This window comes from Cervus canadensis, chromosome 1, assembly GCF_019320065.1.
Source record: "Cervus canadensis isolate Bull #8, Minnesota chromosome 1, ASM1932006v1, whole genome shotgun sequence".
Classification (NCBI taxonomy): domain Eukaryota; kingdom Metazoa; phylum Chordata; class Mammalia; order Artiodactyla; family Cervidae; genus Cervus; species Cervus canadensis.
The window spans coordinates 18,497,402-18,516,442 of NC_057386.1; the positions used below are offsets into that span (position 1 = coordinate 18,497,402).

General features: G+C 59.3%; 1 protein-coding gene across 6 annotated transcripts; it reads left to right on the top strand.

Moving 5' to 3' along the window:
• Positions 1-2,151: 2,151 nt before the first annotated feature.
• Positions 2,152-18,274, top strand: UBTF (upstream binding transcription factor). 6 transcript variants are annotated; one of them, XM_043467022.1, is made up of 21 exons: positions 2,152-2,284; positions 5,215-5,339; positions 6,857-7,032; positions 7,597-7,680; positions 7,774-7,929; positions 10,312-10,376; positions 10,647-10,767; positions 11,124-11,234; positions 11,585-11,718; positions 11,885-12,026; positions 12,314-12,355; positions 12,494-12,607; positions 12,710-12,865; positions 13,274-13,408; positions 13,570-13,680; positions 14,092-14,180; positions 14,284-14,473; positions 15,224-15,271; positions 15,605-15,676; positions 15,772-15,915; positions 16,002-18,274. In XM_043467022.1, the coding sequence occupies exons 2-21, from the start codon at positions 5,282-5,284 to the stop codon at positions 16,125-16,127; spliced, it is 2,274 nt and encodes a 757-aa protein (XP_043322957.1). In that variant the 5' UTR covers positions 2,152-2,284; positions 5,215-5,281; the 3' UTR covers positions 16,128-18,274. The 6 variants fall into 6 exon arrangements, with proteins under 6 accessions (XP_043322957.1, XP_043322947.1, XP_043322994.1 ...); XM_043467012.1 differs by lacking the exon at positions 2,152-2,284 and adding an exon at positions 2,609-2,746; XM_043467033.1 differs by lacking the exon at positions 2,152-2,284 and adding an exon at positions 3,909-4,046.
• Positions 18,275-19,041: the final 767 nt, after the last annotated feature.

Consider the following 19,041-nt stretch of genomic DNA (forward strand, 5'->3'; position numbering starts at 1 on the left):
ATGTTGCAAGTGACATTGTGGAGTATTTTACAGTTTTACATACATCATCTTACTCAACCCTCAAACCCCTGGCGAGAAAAGCAGAGAACATAGGACTGCTATTCTAATTTTACAGACAAGAAAACTGGGATCAGATGAAGAGATTTAATCAAACTCACACTGTTTAGGTGGGAAAGCCCAGAGGCTGGGAACCTGGGACTTCTGACTCCAAACCCTTTGCTGTTTTGAAGTCAAAACAGGAAAGTCATTCCATGCAGGTTTTAAGTTGGAGAAGGAAATGGCAACCCACTCCAGTGTTCTTGCCTGGAGAATCCCAGGGACGAGGAGCCTGGTGGGCTGCCGTCTATGGGGTCGCGTAGAGTCGGACACGACTGAAGCGACTTAGCAGCAGCAGCAGGTTCTAAGTACAGTGTGACACAGCTTGGTACTTCACAAAATGCCCTCTGTAAGGTTCCAAGGGCAGAATTGGGTTTGTGGGGAGGGGGAGGGGGGAATCAAAAATAATACCAAATGATGAATCAAAAGTAAAGACAGGGCTTGCGATGAGAGGCCCTGAAGCTTAAGCTTCATGAGCAACAAGGTAAATCGGCCCCTCCTACCCACTAAAAAATCCAGACACACCAGATCTTGACAAGATTTTCCTCCCGGTTTGTGAAACGTGGCAGATGTGGGCTGTGGAAGTCCTGGGAAAGGACTCTCAGTTCTCCCAGGAAATAAGAGAAATTACAGCTGCAGCGAGGCCGTGGTGTGCGGATGGAGAAGGCTGTGTGACAGGGGAAGAGTCCAAAGGGGTCGGCGGCCCAGCTGGCCGTGCCGCTGTGGTAGAGTGGCATCCCTGGAGCAGGGGGCGATGGCGCCGCCCCGGAGCGATGGCCCAAACCGTAGGCTCGCCTGATGGAAGCAGGCGTTCTTCAGACTGTCTTCGGGCTTCCTGCGTCCAGATAAACCTTTCTCGGTGGAGAGGCAGAGACAGACAACCGCAGCCGACGGCAGTGGGAGGGTAGACGGTGGTCGCGCCCAGGCCGTTCGATCTCCGGCCCGCAGGATGGTGGAGACCGAAGGCCTACGGGGAGGCTGCCCCGCTGCGGCTCTGGCGGCGAGGCCGGGGTGCCAGGCTCCCCTCGCGGCTCCCCGCCGCCGCCGGGGGGAGGAGGGGCAGGGGGGGCAGCGCCCGCGGCCTGCTTTCCCAGGGCTGGCCAAGCCTTTTTGACAAGCTGATAGCGTGCCGGGGATTGGCTGGTCCGGGCGTGACGCCGGTTAACAACAAAGGTGGAGTTGGAAGAAATTAGATTAAAGGAGGGGGGGGGGGGAGAAATTAAAGGGGGAGCAGGCTGGGGACTGGAGGCAGAGACCGAAGGGGAGATGCGCGAAACGCGGTCTCGCGGCTCCGATTCGCCCCGGAATCCCCTTCGCCTAAACCCACCGGGATTTTTGCTCTCAACCCAGACTCCCGCGGCCCAGCTACCGACGCGGGGGTGGGACGGATGGTTACTGCTTCTTGAAAAATGCCCCCAACTCTCACCCTGACACCCCCTTGCTATGGCCCAGGGGGAGAACTCTTTGCTCGGACTCCTCGGATCCTAAACTCGGAGGAGGTGAGGGGCATTGAGAATAGCGAGAGGTTCGCTCTAAAACCCGGAAGGCCCTCGCGGGGCACCGAGAACGGACGAGGCGGGGCACTCCCCCGGTTTTCCAATGTGTTGCAAACCTAAGAGCTTTTCTTGCTTGCTTTTTTTTTTTTTTTTGGGTAACACCCTTCCCCCTTTTCTCTCCCCCCCACCCTGCTTTGGCTCCAGGGTTGCAAAAGCAAAGAGCAAAAAAAAAAAAAAAAAAAGAAAGAAAGAAAGAAACCCGCGCATACACTCAGACACACACCAGTGGCGACAGGGGAGAGTTGGAAAGACGCAGGAGAGAAGCAGGAGGCAGCGGGGAGGGAGCAATGGGAGCGGGAAGCCGGCAGGTTCCCTCGCAAATCCCCCTCCGGCCCCACGTCGCCTCGCCGGCCCCGGCAGGGGAGCGAGGAGCCGGGCGAGCAGATGGAGGAGTGGAGCTCGCTCTAGGCAGCAGGCTTGGCCGGAGAATGGAGGAGCCGCCAAGCGATCGGCTGATTGGAAGAGAAACGCAGAGCGATGGAGGCGGGGGTAGGAGGACGATTTCTCTGCGGGGACTGGCGGCGGCGTATACGCCCGGGTCGGGCGCTGCAGAGCTTGGCTAGCTTTCAACCCGCGCTCGCCGGCTCCAGCCCCGCGCGCCCCCACCCCCAGCCCTCCCGGCGGCTCCGCAGGTGAGTGCGAGCTGGGGGCAAAAAGACTCGAAAGTCTCAACACGCCCGCCCTGCCAAAGGGAGGGGGAAAAAAAAAGAAAAGCATTTTTCCTTTTCTTTTTTTTATTTTCGTGCAGCCCCCAGCGCGGTGGGAGGGAAGGGGTGAGGCTGAGTCGCCCGGAGGAGGCGGAGGGGCCAGGCGAGGCCGGGGTGGCCCGGGAGGCGGCGGCGCCGAGGCGGCTCTGACGGGCGAGCGCTCGGAGCGGCGCTGCGCTGCGCCGAGGCGGGCGGGCGGGCGGGCGGAGCGGGGCGGGCGGAGCGCGGCGCGTGGGGCTCGCCATTAGCCGTCGCTCCGCTTCGCCATCTCGGGCTTTGTCTGGCGGCTTGCTGCCCCGGCGTCGGCTGCGGCGGAGCTGCGGCTCAGCTCTTCGGCCCGCCGCACCCCTAAGGTGCCCTTGGCCCGTGCTCCCATTCACACGCTCGGTAAGTGAGCCCCGGCGCCGCGGATTTCGGGGGAGAGGGGTTGCTGCGAGTGGCGGCGGCGCCGATCTCCATGCGCCCGGGCAGGCCTGGGGAGCCATGCCGGGCTGGATTGAACCAGCTCCCACAGCGGCTCCTCCGCCGGAGCCCGCCGCTTTCTCGCCGTTTGCGGGATTTAAAGAGCAAAGAAGATTTTTTTTTTTTCTGTTTTAATTTGCAAAGAGGACATTTCTTAGGGATTTGTTTTTTTAAAGTTTCGTGTGTGTGCTGCTAAGCAGCGAGGCAAGCTCCGAAGCCTGGCACGGCGATTGGCTTGCGTGCGCCCCAAGCCGGTGGCTACGCTCCGGGGATAAGGGTGGGCGCGAACTGCCCGCTCCAAGAGGCGGGCGAGTGAGCGGGTGAGGGCTGGAGTGGAAGCCCGAATCTGAGCTGGGGGAGAGAGCTCTGGAGCCGGGCTGCAGTCACCCCCGGAGCCTCTCCAGCTGCCGGGGGGCCCTCCGGGCACCCTCTCTGCGGTCGCGCCTCGCGCCCTCCCTCCCGCGCCGGCCGAGCCTGCTAGTTCCCCCGCGGGTCTGGCGAGGTCGCTCTCGGCGCCCGCCCGTCCGCCTCGGCTCCGAGCCCCGCCGCCATCCGGGCGGCTGCGTGTCTCCCTGCCCCGACCCCCCCCTCCCCGGCGGCAGCAGCAGCAGCCGCCGCCGCCGCCGCCACCACCACCACCACTACCCCCCTCCCCTCCTTCCTTCCCTCCGCCTCGGCCGCCCGGGTCCCCCCAGCTCCCGCCCCTCCTCCCAGCTGCCCCCCGCGGAGCCCGCCCGGGCAGGCTGTGGGAGGGAGCGGAGCCGGCGAGGCGGGCGGGCTGGCGCTCGCTCCCCGGGGGTCGGTGTGCGCTCTACGGGGAAGGACGCGCTCGCTGCCCCGCTTCTCCCGCCCCCCCTCCCGCTCCTCCTCCTCCCTTCTCCCTCCTCCTCCCCGCTCCGGCGGCGGAGGCTGCGGCGGCGGCGGGGGGTGTGCGAGCTGAGGCCGGGGCCGGCGGGCGGGCGGCGGGCGGGCTGCCTGCAGGCGGAGGGCGCTGTGCTTTGTGCTTTTCGCCGCGAGGAGCAGCAGGCAGCAGCCACAGCCGCAGCCGCCGCCGCCACAGCAGCAGCCGCCGCCCCAGCGCCGCCGCCGCCGCGCCCGGAGGAGGAGCCGCTGCCGCCGCGGGAGGGAGCTGCGGCTGTGCCCGGCCGAGCGGGGGAGGGCGCCGCCGCTCAGAGCCGGGGAGGGAGCCGCCGGAGCGGGAAGCCCCGAGGCCGCGCTGCGCCGGGTAACCGAGGCGGCTGAGGACGCGCGCAGGGTCGGGGCCGGGGCCAGGCGGCGGGGAGCGAGCCGTGGGTGCGGTGGACGCCCGGAAGAGACCCGGGGCGACCTCCAGGCAGAGAACTGGGCGAGAGAGGACCAGGGCAAATGGAAAGGACGCCGAGAGCCGGGGGAGGGGAGGGCAGGAAGCGAGGCCCAAGCCGAGCCCCGGCCGCGGGCGGAGGAGCCCGCGCTTCTCCGAGCCGGCAGGCGCAGTTCTCGCCGGCCGCCGGAGGGGGCGGCGGGGCCGGTGAGCGCTGCTCCCCCGCCTCCCGGCCGCCGTCCTCCCGCCCTCTCCTTGGCTCGGCTCCCCGGAGGCCCGGGCGGGGGCGCCGGCGGGGCTGGGCCGCAGGCTCGGGGGAGGAGGCGGCGGTTCCCGCCGTGGTCGCGCCTCTGCGCCGGGCTCCTCCGTGCGCGTCGGGGTGGCTGGGCGGTGGCGGCGCCTCTGGCCGGGGTGGGTGGCTCGGGGGCGGGGGGCAGGCCAGGCCGCTTCTCTCCGGCTGCTTGCCCGCTCAGGCGGGCGGGGACGGCGTCGGGTGCCCGAGGGGGAGGGCGTCGGGAATCCGGATCCGGTCCCCGGGGGCGGTGCGGCCGCTGCGCTCCGGGGCTGGCGGCGGCTGCGCTGCGTCCGGGTCCCCGCCGGGTTGCGGAGGCGGGGGGAACCGGCCGGGGGGAGCGGGAGGAGGAGACTGCGGCGCGTGCCCGCTTCCGCGGCCGCGCGCGCCCTTTACCCGCCCTTCCTCCTCCCCCGCCCTCCAGCCTGGGGCCTCCCCGGGGCGGGGCGCACAGAAGAGGAGGAGTTTTTTTTTTTTTTTTTTTTTTCGGCCGGGGTGGGGGAAGGAGGGCGGAGGGCGGGCGGGCGCTCGCTGCGCGCTGGAGCGCGAAGCAGTGTCTCGCGTGGGCAGCGGAGGGCGCACGCCCAGGAGCGGGGCTGTAGAGGCTGTAGGGGCTGGGGGTGGGGTTAGGAGCTAGAGGAGTGCACTCTTACCCCCCACCAACTCATCAAGTCTTCTGAAGTCTTGGCTGGGTCTCTCTGAGAGTGTGGGGTTATGTCCCCCTCCCCTTTTGGGGAGGGAGTGATAGACAGTCCCCCACCTCTCAGCCCGCCTGAGTGGGGACTGGTGTCTCTTCTAAAGGGTGAGGTGGCTTTGACCCCGGCTTGCCTGGCCAGCACGACCGAGGAGGTGGCTGGACGGCTGGAGAATGAACGGAGAAGCCGACTGCCCCACAGACCTGGAAATGGCCGCCCCTAAAGGCCAAGGTAGGAGCCCCACCCTCAGCCCTCTTTAACTTAAACGCTCCATTCTCATACAGATCTGCGAGGCCCACTCCCCTTCTAAAGGTTCGGGTTCTCTGAACTGTAATGGGAGGAAGCCGCTTGACTGTCAGACACCCTTCACACTGGGTGTTTGGCTAAACCGAAATTATTCGGCTTTGAACCTACAAACTGTATTTTTCACACTCCATTTCCCCCCCCAGGTTAGAGAGGGAGGAGGAGGAGGCCTGTTCAAGTCTTCCTTCTGGGGTCCCCAGTCACCTCGAGTGTGTCCTCAGCAGTGTCCTGGAATGAGAGGAGAGACAAGGGATATGGGAGGAAGGGGGAGATAGAGGGATTGGGAAGGCTTTTCAGGGTTTTGTTTTGTTTTTTTTAATTTTTATTAAGAGGGCATAGTTTTTGGTGAGGCAGGTTGGAGAGAAAGAGTGTTTTGATGGCTGGAGACCTCAAACATACTAACTATACTCTACCCCATCCAGTGGGGGTCCACTTGTAGGGTGGCTGGGTGGGTAGGATGAATCTGAGCATCTGGCAATGCCTGTGGGGCACTGAGGGGAGAGAGGATTATGGGTTCATGTGACCCTCCTGCAAAAACCCTGACCCAGGTGACCAGATGTGAATGCAAGTCAAGAGCCCTTTTGACTCCTAGCCGTGGATAGCTATCATCCTAGCTCACCTTCCCCAGTCTCCCCCTCCAGAGAGCCCTCAATGGAGCTGCATTTCAGTGGCTGGAAATAGCTGGTCCAGACTCCTTTTTTTTTTTTTTTTTGCTTCCATGGGGGATTGCGCTGAGAAGACAACTCAGAATTCTAGGGGTGGGGGTGGCCCTGGAGCAAGGCCCACCTTTTGCCCACCTGCTGGCTTTGCCTCATAGCTGCCTTGTATGGCTCTACCATTGTTTTACTTGCCCCAAAGTCTCCTTTGGTCCTTTCTGAGAGAGAGGATAGGATGGTGGAATACTCACATCTCTAATGGTAGTCTCCGGCTATGCTAGAGCAAAACATTGGCGTGGGTTCTCCTTACAGCCCACGCCCCTGCCTCAGTCTGCACATTTAGGGTAGCCATGTAGAACTGGGACTGAATTTAGCTTCACGTTTAGGTGTGTGGCCTCCTTGTTTCCCTTTCTTCTGCAGTAAGCTAGCTGTTCTCCAACTGGGTCCCAAATCACCGTGGCTTCCTTCCCTCCCCTCTTCCCTATGATAAATTGTAACCTATGGCAGGCTGGCACGTTAGAAATGATAATAGCTTTGAAGTAAGCCAGACTTGAGTTCAAGTCTGGTTTTCTAGGCATGATGTTGTCTAGACTGGAGACCCTGCTCTAATCTGTATGGCCACAGCTTTTCCTTAGGGCCAGGCCATGTGTTTTCTGTGCCTTCAGATGGGAGATAACCATCTGAAGGGTCTGAGATGCTCTGAGAAGGAAGGGTTGAGTGCTTAAGGACTGGGGAACGGATGGGGGCTGGCATGAGCCAGGCATAATGGCCTTTCTTACCCTTCCCCAGACCGCTGGTCCCAGGAAGACATGTTGACTTTGCTGGAATGCATGAAGAACAACATTCCATCCAATGACAGCTCCAAGTTCAAAACCACCGAGTCACATATGGACTGGGAAAAAGTAGCATTTAAAGACTTTTCTGGAGACATGTGCAAGCTGAAATGGGTGGAGATTTCTAACGAGGTAACGGATTCCCCCTCCCTCCCCAACACATTCGAACACACATCTCCACCTACCCTTGCTTCAACCTTCTTGGTTGGGGAGATGAAACAGAAGTCTATAAACAGGAAGGAAAGAGACCAGGCAAGGTGCTCGTGTGGTCGCCTTTGTGCATTTTGGGAGTTGGCACGGTTGACAGCACTGGCCAAGACCTCTCAGTTCTGCTACTTTCTAAGCTATGTGGTCTTGAATACTTACCGTCTTAGAGCATCTTAGAGCATCTGTCACCTGAGCTGTTCTGGGGATTGAATGAGGTGCTGACATGGACAACCATTTTGAGGTCAGGTGGTCACTTTGTTGCTCTCCTACGATGTGTACCGACTGCCCGGATCTCTACAGTAAACATGGGCCAGTACCTGGGTATCAGCGCAGCCTGAGCTGTGTCGCTGTTGACCCCAGCCCTTCTCCTTTGATAAACTTTAGTCTAGTGGAAAATAGAGAAGGCCTGTTGGAAAACGAGGCTACACTCCTGGGTGGCATTCCCCTCTTCGGTGCTTCCCCTTACCCTCACCTTCTTTCTTCCTCCAGGTGAGAAAGTTCCGTACATTGACAGAATTGATCCTCGATGCTCAGGAACACGTTAAAAATCCTTACAAAGGCAAAAAACTCAAGGTGAGTTTCCAGGTGGAGGAGCACGAGAGTTCAGAGAAGCAAGGCCCAAAGAACAGTGTCTCACCTAGACTGTGTCCTTGTCCCTCCTTCCAGAAACACCCGGACTTCCCAAAGAAGCCCCTGACCCCTTATTTTCGCTTCTTCATGGAGAAGCGGGCCAAGTATGCTAAACTCCACCCGGAGATGAGTAACCTGGACCTGACCAAGATTCTGTCCAAGAAATACAAGGAACTGCCGGAAAAGAAGAAGGTGGGGGGCGGGGGGCTAAGGTGTGGAGGGAAGAGGTGGGGAGAAGCTGGAATGGTTTAGGTTATCTGGCCGGGGGGAGGGGGCGGCAAGGGCTTAGACTGAGGGATCTGGCGTCAGGGGCGTGGGTGGGTCAGCAGAATAGAGTAGGGCCATGGGGAGCCCACCTGATCATCGCTTCCCGGACCCACATACCCTCAGGTGTGGGCACTGCTACAGATGTAACCATGACCAAGACAGACACCCGTAACATTCTTTCACACACATGTCCTCACTGTTAGGCCTGCACAGCCGTTCACTTCTGACGTTTCCCCACATGGTCTCATTTGATGCTCATAGAGGTGACTCCAGGAGACTGAGTGGTCCGGATTTTGCGGTCAGAGCAACTGGGGTGCGGGAGGGCGTCGTGTCCCAGGACCATGGTTTAGTGCGCAGGCTCTCTACCTAGCCGTCTTCTCTGGGCAGGTAACAGGCGCATCCCCAGGTTACATGGACTTCTTCCCCCTTACACACATTGTCCTTTGTGGCCCCATGCTGTCCCAGATCGTCAAGCCCATTAACCTTGGGCAGAGGCTGCCCCAGCCTCCCAGGCAGGGGTGGACATGGTCAGCACAGTGAGGTCGTGTAGTCCCTGGGAGAAACAGGCAGCACAGCATCGGAGGAGCCTGCAGGTAGGACAAGAGTGAGAGGCGGTGGGCAGAGAGAGACGCACAGAGGAGATACTGTGCGGTGAGATGGAGCCAGGGAGAGATGCTAGTGAGGGGCAGCAGAAGAGACAAGAAGGCACACTTGCTGGAGAGGAGACAGTTGTAGGCAGCCGGCTCTCGGGAGGGCACCAGCCCTGGGAATAGCCCTTGTCCCAGTCTGCACACCCTGGCTTTGGGCTCACATGGCTTGGTCCTGTACCCAAAAAAGGAGCTCGCTTGACTGGGTTGATCCAGCTGTCTGCAGCTGCTGCCTGAACCAAGCCGGAGTACAAATCGCTGGAGCTATTCTTGACCCTTCTGATGGGGCCATTGCAGAGCTGACTATATACATAACACCCAGACGTTCCCACGGGGTGAGAGGGAGAGACAGAGGGTCTCAGGACCAGGGTGGGACAGAGGAAACTCCGAGGTACAGTGGACAGGGTGCCGGGCTAGGGGACACAGTGGGCCTGTTCCCCTGACTGCCACTGCATCGCCGTGTGTGTGCCCTTCGGTAAGTCATTTTCATCCTCTGGGCCTGGTCTTGATCTGAGGCATGGAGGGTGAACCTGATCTGGGTGCTGCCTTCTGGCTCTGAAAGCTGCCGTTTCTGTGAGAGGAGAGCTGAGACTGGGGTGAAGGAAGCAGGGCTCTGCTCTCGGTTTTTTTGTGGACACCTCAGAGGGAAGTAGAGCTGCCTAGCTTCTCGCACCTGATGAGAGGCAGAGGTTGGGCTCAAGCAGCATGTGTCCCTGGCTGCCTCCAGCGCTATTCTGGTTGTGAATCTGGGAAGAAGAGGAGAAAGGAAAGCCGGACGTTGAGCTGGGGCAAGAAGGGGAGGTAGAGGAGGAAGGGAAAGAGACAGGCTGGAAAAGAAGTCCACGAGGGAGGGGTGTGGGGAGGCAGGAAGGATGCAGGGATGGAGATGGGATGGTGGGAAGGGAGGACCAGGGTGAGAGAAGGAAGGGAAGGCAGGCCGGAGAGGAGAAGGACTGGGCTGGGGGAGGGAGGGCACAGGGAACCAAGAACCTGGAAGAAGGCATTGGAGGCAGGGAGAGTGGTCATGACAGGGTTGTGGCAGGGATGGCGTCAGGATTGCCAAGGACAACCAGGGACCCAAAGGCAGCGGGTGGGGGAAAAAAATCCAGATTCAGGAGACAAGAATTCACTCTGGGCTGCGGTCAGTTAAGTCTCTCCTCAGTGCCTTAGAAATGGGACTCAGCCTGCCCCTGGCCCTGTGGGCCACCTGAGAGGGCACACTAGTATTAGCTGCCACAGACAGAGAAGGAGCGAGTGACAGGCAAGGCCTACACCCTCCCCTGACTCCCTCGCTGGGGGTTTCCTTGGTGTTGGGGAAAGGCAGAGGGGGGAGTATCTCGGGGAATCCCAGCGCTGTCACTGCTTAGCAAGTGACTGGGTAATGCCACGTGTCCACCCCCGTCCTGGGACTCTCCCTTTCTTAAAGGGAAGGGATGGGATGTGTTCTGGGAGACCCCTGTAGCTCCTAGTGTCTGGGCTACAGAGTCCCCCCCACCCCCACCCCACCGGAAGGCAGGCCACCACCTTCCCCGCCCCCCCACTCATGACATTCTCCATACACATCACCAACAGGGAGGCAAAATAGCTAGCAAGGAGGACTTGGTGGGGTTTGTGGCTCAGCTCTTGGGTCATGGATGACCCCATCGCCTCCTCCCCCCAGATGAAATATATTCAGGACTTCCAGAGGGAGAAACAGGAGTTCGAGCGAAACCTCGCCCGATTCAGGTAAGGCAGAGGAGGCCACAGGGTGCTGGGTGTGGCAGGAGATGGGGGTCAGAGCCTGGTGCTCACCACCCTTGAGGCATGGAAGATGGATGGGTCACCTGTCGACCGTAGTGGTTCAGGCTCAGGGCCAGGGACTGGCAGCTAACCGCTGGTCCACTTGGCCCCAGCTGATGGGCTAAGGAGCCTTAGTGAGGGGGGCAGCTAGCCGGGGTCTGCCCTGGCAGGACCCCCTCCCCCACCACTGACTGTCGCTCCCCGTGCCCTGGCTAGGGAGGATCACCCAGATCTAATCCAGAATGCCAAGAAGTCGGACATCCCCGAGAAGCCCAAAACCCCCCAGCAGCTGTGGTACACCCACGAGAAGAAGGTGTATCTCAAAGTGCGGCCAGATGTGAGTGTCCGGCCAAGGGGTGGCGGGGAGGGCGCACGGTGGTGGCAAGGGGGGAGCCGCGCCGGGTCGGCCGGGCACGGTGCCGGGGAGCAGGAGAGGAGGCCCCTCCCCAGGGGTGGGCTGCATGGACAGGGCCTGGGCCAGCTGGCGTGTGAGTGCGTGTGTGTGCGTGTGCGAGCCTGTCCCCTTGCACCCAGGCGGGACCCTCCGCCTCTCTGCCTTCCCCTCCTGGCCCGTGGGGGACACTCGCGTGACCTCCTGTGGCCTGAGGGGGCGGGGGCCTCTGTGTCCCCCTCCCCTTCCCCTCCCCCCTCCCCCTGGCTGCCTGCGTGTGTCTGACGGCTTTTGGTTTGCAGGCCACTACGAAGGAGGTGAAGGACTCCCTGGGGAAGCAGTGGTCTCAGCTCTCGGACAAAAAGAGGCTGAAATGGATTCATAAGGCCCTGGAGCAGCGGAAGGAGTACGAGGTTAGGCTTCCGCTGCGCTCCTCCCCGTCCGGCTCTTCACGAGCCTCTGCCCTCTGACTCTGCGGCCTCCGCACTCTGCGGGAGGCGGTCACTGCCCCTCTCGTCACTGAGGGAGGGGCCTTCTGGGCCCCTCACCTCTGCCCCTACCTTCCCCGCCCCCCCCCACCCCCCCCATGAGATCTCAGGCTAGGGCAGGGCAGGGCACCACGTCTCGTGTGACACAGCAGATGCACGGCCACCCCCCAGCTTGGCTCCCTGCCTCCCTTCCCCAGCGGCTCTCCCCCACCCCCCCGGCCCCGGCTAACCCCACACCCCGTTGCCCTCCGTCCCCCTCCCACCTCACTCTGCAGGAGATTATGCGTGACTATATCCAGAAGCACCCCGAGCTCAACATCAGTGAGGAGGGCATCACCAAGTCCACCCTCACCAAGGCCGAACGCCAGCTCAAGGACAAGTTTGATGGGCGACCCACCAAGCCACCTCCGTGAGCGCTGCCCTGGGGTTGGGGGGTGGGGGGGGGAGCCGGCAGGCAGCTAGGGAGCCGGGCTGATGAAGGACCTCGGCCCAGGCTCTGCAAGTCAGGAGGCCGCTGCCCTGGGCCTCCCCCATCACTCACAGGCACGCTCTTCCCTTGCTGCCGGTTGTGACAGGAACAGCTACTCGCTGTACTGCGCAGAGCTGATGGCCAACATGAAGGACGTGCCCAGCACAGAGCGCATGGTGCTATGCAGCCAGCAGTGGAAACTGCTCTCCCAGAAGGAGAAGGATGCCTACCACAAGAAGTGCGACCAGGTGCGCCGGGGCAGCAGCCAGCCCTGGGGCGGCGGGACTCCCGGAGAACCTTGGGGCTGTGCAGCACGAAGTCTGCCCCTGGGCCCTTGCGTTCCATGCGGTGTGCTCGGTTTAGCGTCTGCTGATTAAGGCAGGGTCTCAGGCCTCATGCCTGCCAGCTGTGGAGGGAGACTGGGCCTGGCCAGGCTCTGGACGGTTTGCTGAGAGGCTGCTGTTTGTCCCTGGAGCATAGGAGGTCTCCAGCGAGGCTGCCCCCTGACTGACCTTGACTCCCTTTCCTTTCCCAGAAAAAGAAGGATTATGAGGTGGACCTGCTCCGTTTTCTAGAGGTGAGTGTTCCTTCGGGGAGGGCAGTGGGAAGAGGGAGGGCAGGGAGTGGTTGGTGAGCAAGGCCCCTAGGACAACACAGACACAGCCTGGGGACTACACATTCAACCCCGTGCTGCCTCCTCTTTTTCCCTGATCAGAGCCTGCCTGAAGAGGAGCAGCAGCGGGTCCTGGGGGAAGAGAAGATGTTGAACATCAACAAGAAGCAAGCCACCAGCCCAGCCTCCAAGAAGCCCTCCCAGGAAGCGGGCAAGGTGGGCAGGGGACATGACCAAGCAGCAGGTGGGGTGGAGGGGAAGAGGCGGGGCTCCCCGTGAGCACCCCGTGGACCCCGACCCTCTTTGCACATCTACAAGGGCGGCTCGGAGAAGCCCAAGAGGCCCGTGTCAGCCATGTTCATCTTCTCGGAAGAGAAGCGGCGGCAGCTGCAGGAGGAGCGGCCCGAGCTCTCAGAGAGCGAGCTGACCCGCCTGCTGGCCCGCATGTGGAATGACCTGTCGGAGAAGAAAAAGGTCAGGCTCGCCAGACCAGAAGGGGCTGCCAGGCAGAGTCTGGGCCGCTTCTCCCCCGGGGGCTAGCTGCACTTCCTCACCCTGCCCCGGGTGTGTGTGTGAGGTGTGAGCCACACAGCAGCCTGAGCGCAGATGGTGGGGCTGGGAACCCAGCGAGCCGGAAGGCGGGAAGCTGTCAGCTGTGGGCTGTGGGCTCCCTGGGGAGCAGGGCCGCTGGCGGCTTGAGCCCCTGGCTGGAGACATCTGCACCAGCCCACGCCTCCGCTCGCCCCACCCCACCCCACCCCACCCTTGCCGATGGTGGCGGCTGCTGGTGGCGGCTGCGGGGAGAACCTTCCATTGCAGGACGGGCCGTGCGCGCCCCCTGGGGGTGATCGGAAGGCTGACGCCTCTGCTGTCCGTCCGCAGGCCAAGTACAAGGCCCGGGAGGCGGCGCTGAAGGCCCAGTCGGAGAGGAAGCCGGGCAAGTTGCCGGAGTCGCCCAAGAGAGCCGAGGAGATCTGGCAACAGAGTGTCATCGGCGACTACCTGGCCCGCTTCAAGGTAGCAGGCAGTGGGAAAGGGGTCTTCTTCCTTTTCTTTCTTTCTGGATCAGTAGTTGCTTTACCATTAATCTCTTCAGAAAGGGGTTGTTCTGCCACTGCCCACACTGTGAGCCGCCCCAGGTGAGCCCTCCCACTTCTGACACCCTTCTCTGTCCCCAGAATGACCGGGAGAAGGCCTTGAAAGCCATGGAGATGACTTGGAACAACATGGAAAAGAAGGAGAAACTGATGTGGATTAAGAAGGCAGCCGAAGACCAAAAGCGATACGAGGTGGGAAAGGGGCTTCTGGCTCAGTGGGGCAGGATGGAGCTGGAGCCACCTCCTCCCACTTAAAAACTCAGGAGCACCCTCTTGGGTGGGCGGCTTTCCTTACTGTGTGGGACTTGGAGCCAGAAGTCCTGGCTTGGGTTGTGTGACCCTGAGTAAGTCTCTCAACTTCCTTCTCTGAGCCTCAGTCTTGTATTAGTAAAATGAGGGTGAGGATACCAATCACGTGAGTGCAATTATGAAAGCACTTTCAGACGGCAGGACCTACCCGACGGAGGCGTGAGTTGTTAGGAAGTTGCTCCCTAGCTGTGCCTCAGTTTCTCTTTCTTCCTGGCACTTAAAAAGAGAGTCAGCTAGGGACTGCAGGTATGGGGCAGGAGAGAGGATAAGTGACCTTTCTGGATGTCCTCATAGAGAGAGCTGAGTGAGAGGCGGGCACCCCCGGCTGCTGCAAACTCCTCCAAGAAGATGAAATTCCAGGGAGAACCCAAGAAACCTCCCATGTGAGTCTGGAGGCTAGAGTCCATCCTCGGGGTGGGGAGGGTCAGGGTGGAGGGGCTGCTTGGTTGATGTCCTGACCCTCCCTGTGACACCCACACCTCCCAGGAATGGTTATCAGAAGTTCTCCCAGGAGCTGCTGTCCAATGGGCAACTAAACCACCTGCCGCTGAAGGAGCGCATGGTGGAGATTGGCAGCCGCTGGCACCGCATCTCCCAGAGCCAGAAGGAGCACTACAAGAAGCAGGCCGAGGAACAGCAGAAACAGTACAAAGTGAACCTGGATCTCTGGGTCAAGGTGAGAGGGCAGGGGACCCTAGGAAGCATCATGCTGGCTGGTCTGCATTCATGATTTCATTCAGCGTCCCAGCAGTCCTTCAGGGTAATGATTACTATCAGAGATAAGGAAACTGAGGCTCAGAGAGGTGAAGTAACTTAGCCCAGGTCACACAGCCAGGGAGTAGGAAGATCCAAATCAGACTGCCTTTTCCAGCTCCAGCTGGGACCAGGGGATGTCTCCAAGACTCTGGCTCAGCCCCTAGCCTCTGAGCTCCCCTTCTGTGCCTTGCTTAAGCAGTCAGATCTGTAAAGTGGGGAGAGTCACCAATGTCCTCCTCAGCCAAGGACCCAGGGGAAATAGCAGGGTTTAAGGGTTCCAGACATTTGGTGAGCCCCAGAATGCCTTGGCAGTGGCTCTGGGCTTGGCTTCTGGGGAGAAGTGATTAAGCCAGTCATCCAGGGGCGCTTCTCTGAGTTGAGGAAGGTCCTGACTCTGGAGCCTCTGTTTGGGTGAAGCACAGGACAGACATGAAAGCAAACAGTCTTGGGATGGGGTAGCTTAGAAAAGGCTTTGGAGCATCTTAAGCAGGAATACTGAGCTGTGTTCTCAGGTCCTTAGGGTTCTCTGCAGAGACCCAAGGAGACTGGGACGGGCGCAGGTGGCATGATGGTCAGAGCTGAGCCCACTGCCTGGCGCTTGACCAGTGTGCTCCGTCAGCAGTAGTTTGGGTCATGTTCCTGCCCTCACCTCCTCCTCTGTCTTCCCCAGAGTCTGTCTCCCCAGGAACGTGCAGCATATAAAGAGTACATCTCTAATGTGAGTCTGGGAGCAGGGTGCTGTTGGGATAAGGAGGGAATTTGTGGCGGGGGTGGGGGCTAGGGGGTTGCTCCCTGGTGGCTCAGACGGTAAAGAATCCGCCTGCAATGCTCCGCCTGCAATTTGGGAGGTCTGGGTTTGATCCCTGGATTGGGAAGATCCCCTGAAGAAGGCAATGGCTACCCACTCCATTATTCTGGACTGGAGAATCCCATGGACAGAGGAGCCCAAGTCCATGGGGTCACAGAGTCGGACACGACTTTCACTTTCTGGGGGGAGCAGCACAGAACTCCTGGCTACTCCCTTTGCCCATGTCCCCGTCCCCTCCTACAGAAACGTAAGAACATGACCAAGCTGCGAGGCCCGAACCCCAAGTCCAGCCGGACTGCCCTGCAGTCTAAGTCGGTAAGGAGCCCCTCCCAGGAGGGGCTGGGGTGGGGGTGTTCGAGGTGCCTGGAGTGGCAGAGCAGGGACCACTGATGTGCTTCCATCCCTCCCAGGAGTCTGAGGATGAAGATGAAGAGGATGAGGATGAAGACGAAGAGGATGATGAGGAGGAAGATGATGAGAACGGGGACTCCTCTGAGGATGGTGGGGACTCCTCCGAGTCCAGCAGCGAGGATGAGAGCGAGGATGGGGATGAGGTGGGGTGGATGGGGCATGGCAGGGGGGGTGGGGGGATGTGCTGCCAGGACGGCCCCCTGGTGACTGCACTTTCCTTGTCTCCCAGAACGAGGAGGACGATGAGGATGAGGATGACGACGAGGATGACGACGAGGATGAGGACAACGAATCCGAGGGCAGCAGCTCCAGCTCCTCCTCCTCGGGGGACTCCTCGGACTCTGACTCCAACTGAGGCTCAGCCCTACCTGGGGCTCCCCTCCCTGACTGATCACCTTTGTTTCTCCCCCATGTTCTGTCCCCTGACCCTTGGCCTCCCCCACTTTCTTTCTTTCTTTCTTTTTTTTTTTTTAAAAAAAAAAAACAAAACACGGTGGGGGGGGGGGGGTAGGCGCTGGAGGCGCCCAGGCCAGAACTCTGCGGCCTCAGAGACATCAGCCCTGGGGGGCCCTCCAGGGAGCGTACCCATCAGACTGAGCCACCACCGGACTGGCCCAGCCCACCCCCTCTTCTGCACTTGCGGTTTCCGGCATGGACAATGGACCCGGGAGTGGGACGGGGGTCCCAAAGAGTTCAGTGAGGCCCCCTACACCCGCAGCCCGACTCAAGGCAGGGTGGAAGCTTGAGGAAGACCCCTTTCTTTCCAGAGGGGCTTGCAGCCTGGACCCCTACATTGGAACTGGAGGCAGGGAACATGGGAGAGGAGGGCGGGCGCCTATGAGAAATAGGCCTTGCCCCAAGGCCCTCTTCTTCCCTGCCCCCTGCGGGAAGGAGCTGCCTGGACCCACTCACGGGGGCGGGGGGGAGGGGGCAGAAGTGTTTTTTATATATGTGTATATATTTTTTTTTTAAGCTCTGAGCTGTCAACGAGACGTTTCCTACCGATCTCGGCTGCCGTCTCTGTTGTCATTTCTGGGAGAGGGAGGGTTTAGAGGGTAGGTTTGGGGCTTTTTTAAAACGGTCTTGACGTGTATGGAAAAGTGTGTGTGCGTGCGCGTGCGGGCATGTGTGTGTGCGTGTGGCCTGTACATAGCATGGGTGCACCTGTGGATGTGTGCAAAGGCACGTGTATCTGTGCGTGTAAGAGAATGTAAAAGGGTTTGAGGGTTATGGAGACACTGCCCCTGGTGGGGATGGGTTGGCGTGGCCCTTTTCTCCATATCTTCTGCTTTGCCTGATCTCTGATTCAGTTCGGGGGTACTGAAGCCACTCTGGTGCTTCCTCTGCTGGTTTCCCTCAGCCAGGGCCACTGGCGCTCCTGCTAGTCTCCAGTATCCATCAGGACAGTGGGGAGGGGGACAGGCCAGGTGAACCTTAAATATTTGATTTGGTGGGAAAGGCCTCTCCAGCTCATCTGAGGGGTCACCCAGCCACTGTCGGCTCTGAACCTGGGCTTCAAGAGATGTGTTGGAAGCTCTTAACTTATACACCCCTCCTGCCTGCCCCGCATATCCTCCAGCTACCCAACCCCCATTTCCTTTGATTTCTCAGGTCAGCTCCCTTCCCCACCCCATCTCTCCAAACCCACAGCTGAGGGAGAGGTCTGCAAAAGCTGCTTTGACAGCTGTTCTAACCCTTCCCAGCCATCCCCCAGATTTTGGAACCCTGATTCCTACTCTCAAAAAGCCAAGCCACCTCGTCTCTGTGGGTTTAATTTTTGTTGTTGCTTTTGATCAAAAAATTTTTAAACAATCATGTCAGTGACCTATTTAATTGGGGGTTTGTGCTTTTCCACCTTCCCCCTCTGAACGAAAGGCAAGAGGAAGAACTCTTGTCTGGGAGGTGTGGTGGGAAAGGTGGGTCCTGCTCACAGAGGAAGGCAGATAGATAATCTGCTTTGCCTCCGATGTGGTGCTGGGGGTGGGAGGAGCTAGTGGGGGATACTCCCTACTCCCCACTCCCCTTTCTTTGTCCTGCTCCTGGAATTAGGTACAGGGGTTTATAGGTTCTATTTCTTCCCAAGAGCCCCTGCAGAGAGCCCCATTTCCCTGTTCCTGCAGAGTGCCCCTGCGCTGTTGTTTTAGTGGAATGTGTTTTTCATTTAAAAACAACTTTGAATGGGGCACTTTTTTCCCCCCGTTTTAAAAATTGAAAAATTCTTACAGTACAAACAGGGCTGTGGGGGTGGGGGTGTGGGTGCTGTAAGAGGTCACTCTGAGTGCATTTTGGCACTGGGGTGGGAGGACCCCTGCTCTTCCCCCCACCACCCCGTTTTTTTCTAATATTTAAGAAGTGTTTTTGTAGGTTTCAACAACAACCACAACTTGAATTTGTATCATGGGAGGTGGGAGGGAATGGCTTAGAGGTGTCTGCCTAAGCTTAAGGCCAACTGTGGAAGTTTTGTTTTCCCTTTTTTTGTACAATAAAGTAAAAATACAAAGATTTGACTGCTGTCTGATCAATGGACTCAGTGAAGTGGGAGTGGTGGCAGAGGTGACCCAACAGGCTCAGTGTGGTAAGACCCTTGAAGGCAACTTGTTTGCCTCTTCTTTCTAGAACCATCTTCCTCATTCCTGAAGGCTCCATAGCAACCTACTTTCACATTGTTTTGTGCTACTGTTCTTGCACTTTCTCACTTCACTTTGTTAACTTAGGTGGTTAGACCACTAAGGACTGAGAATTTGGAAAACAAATTTTCTCCCAGCATGCACTGCCTTGAAAAATGGAGGTGATGAACCATTAGGGTCAGGGGTTCACCCTGGTCATGCAAGGGCTTATCATTGAGCCCTCAGCCTCACCAGGGTGAAGAAAGACTTTCCTAAATGACCCAGACCTCTGATGGGAAGTGGGCTGGGCCAAGATGACTCACTCTCTGAGGTTAAGGAAGACAGCCTTCCCTCCACAGGCCTTGGCTGGATTCCCAGAACCACCAAGGGCTAAAGACCCAGGCCCATTGAAGACCTCTCCCTTTACCCCACACCCCTCTCTCACTCTGCCAAACTTCTGAAAAGCTCCTTGCCCCTCATGGCCTTCTATTTCCTCACCCTCCATTCACTATTCCCCTGAGGGGAATATGTTCATCATTACACGCAGTGGACACTTAACGTGTCTCTTGACTTCTTGGTCTAGTCTGCTGGCATTGGCTCCTCCTCCTCATTCTATCATAGGTGTTCAAGTCACTCTATGAATTTCCAGTTATCACCCATAGT

Coding starts and splice junctions, on each gene's coding strand:
- UBTF (XM_043467022.1), top strand. CDS start 5,282: ATGAACGGAGAAGCCGACTGCCCCACAGACCTGGAAATGGCCGCCCCT. Junction 14,474..15,223: donor ACCTGGATCTCTGGGTCAAG/GTGAGAGGGCAG, acceptor TGTCTTCCCCAG/AGTCTGTCTCCCCAGGAACG. Junction 15,677..15,771: donor CTGCCCTGCAGTCTAAGTCG/GTAAGGAGCCCC, acceptor CATCCCTCCCAG/GAGTCTGAGGATGAAGATGA.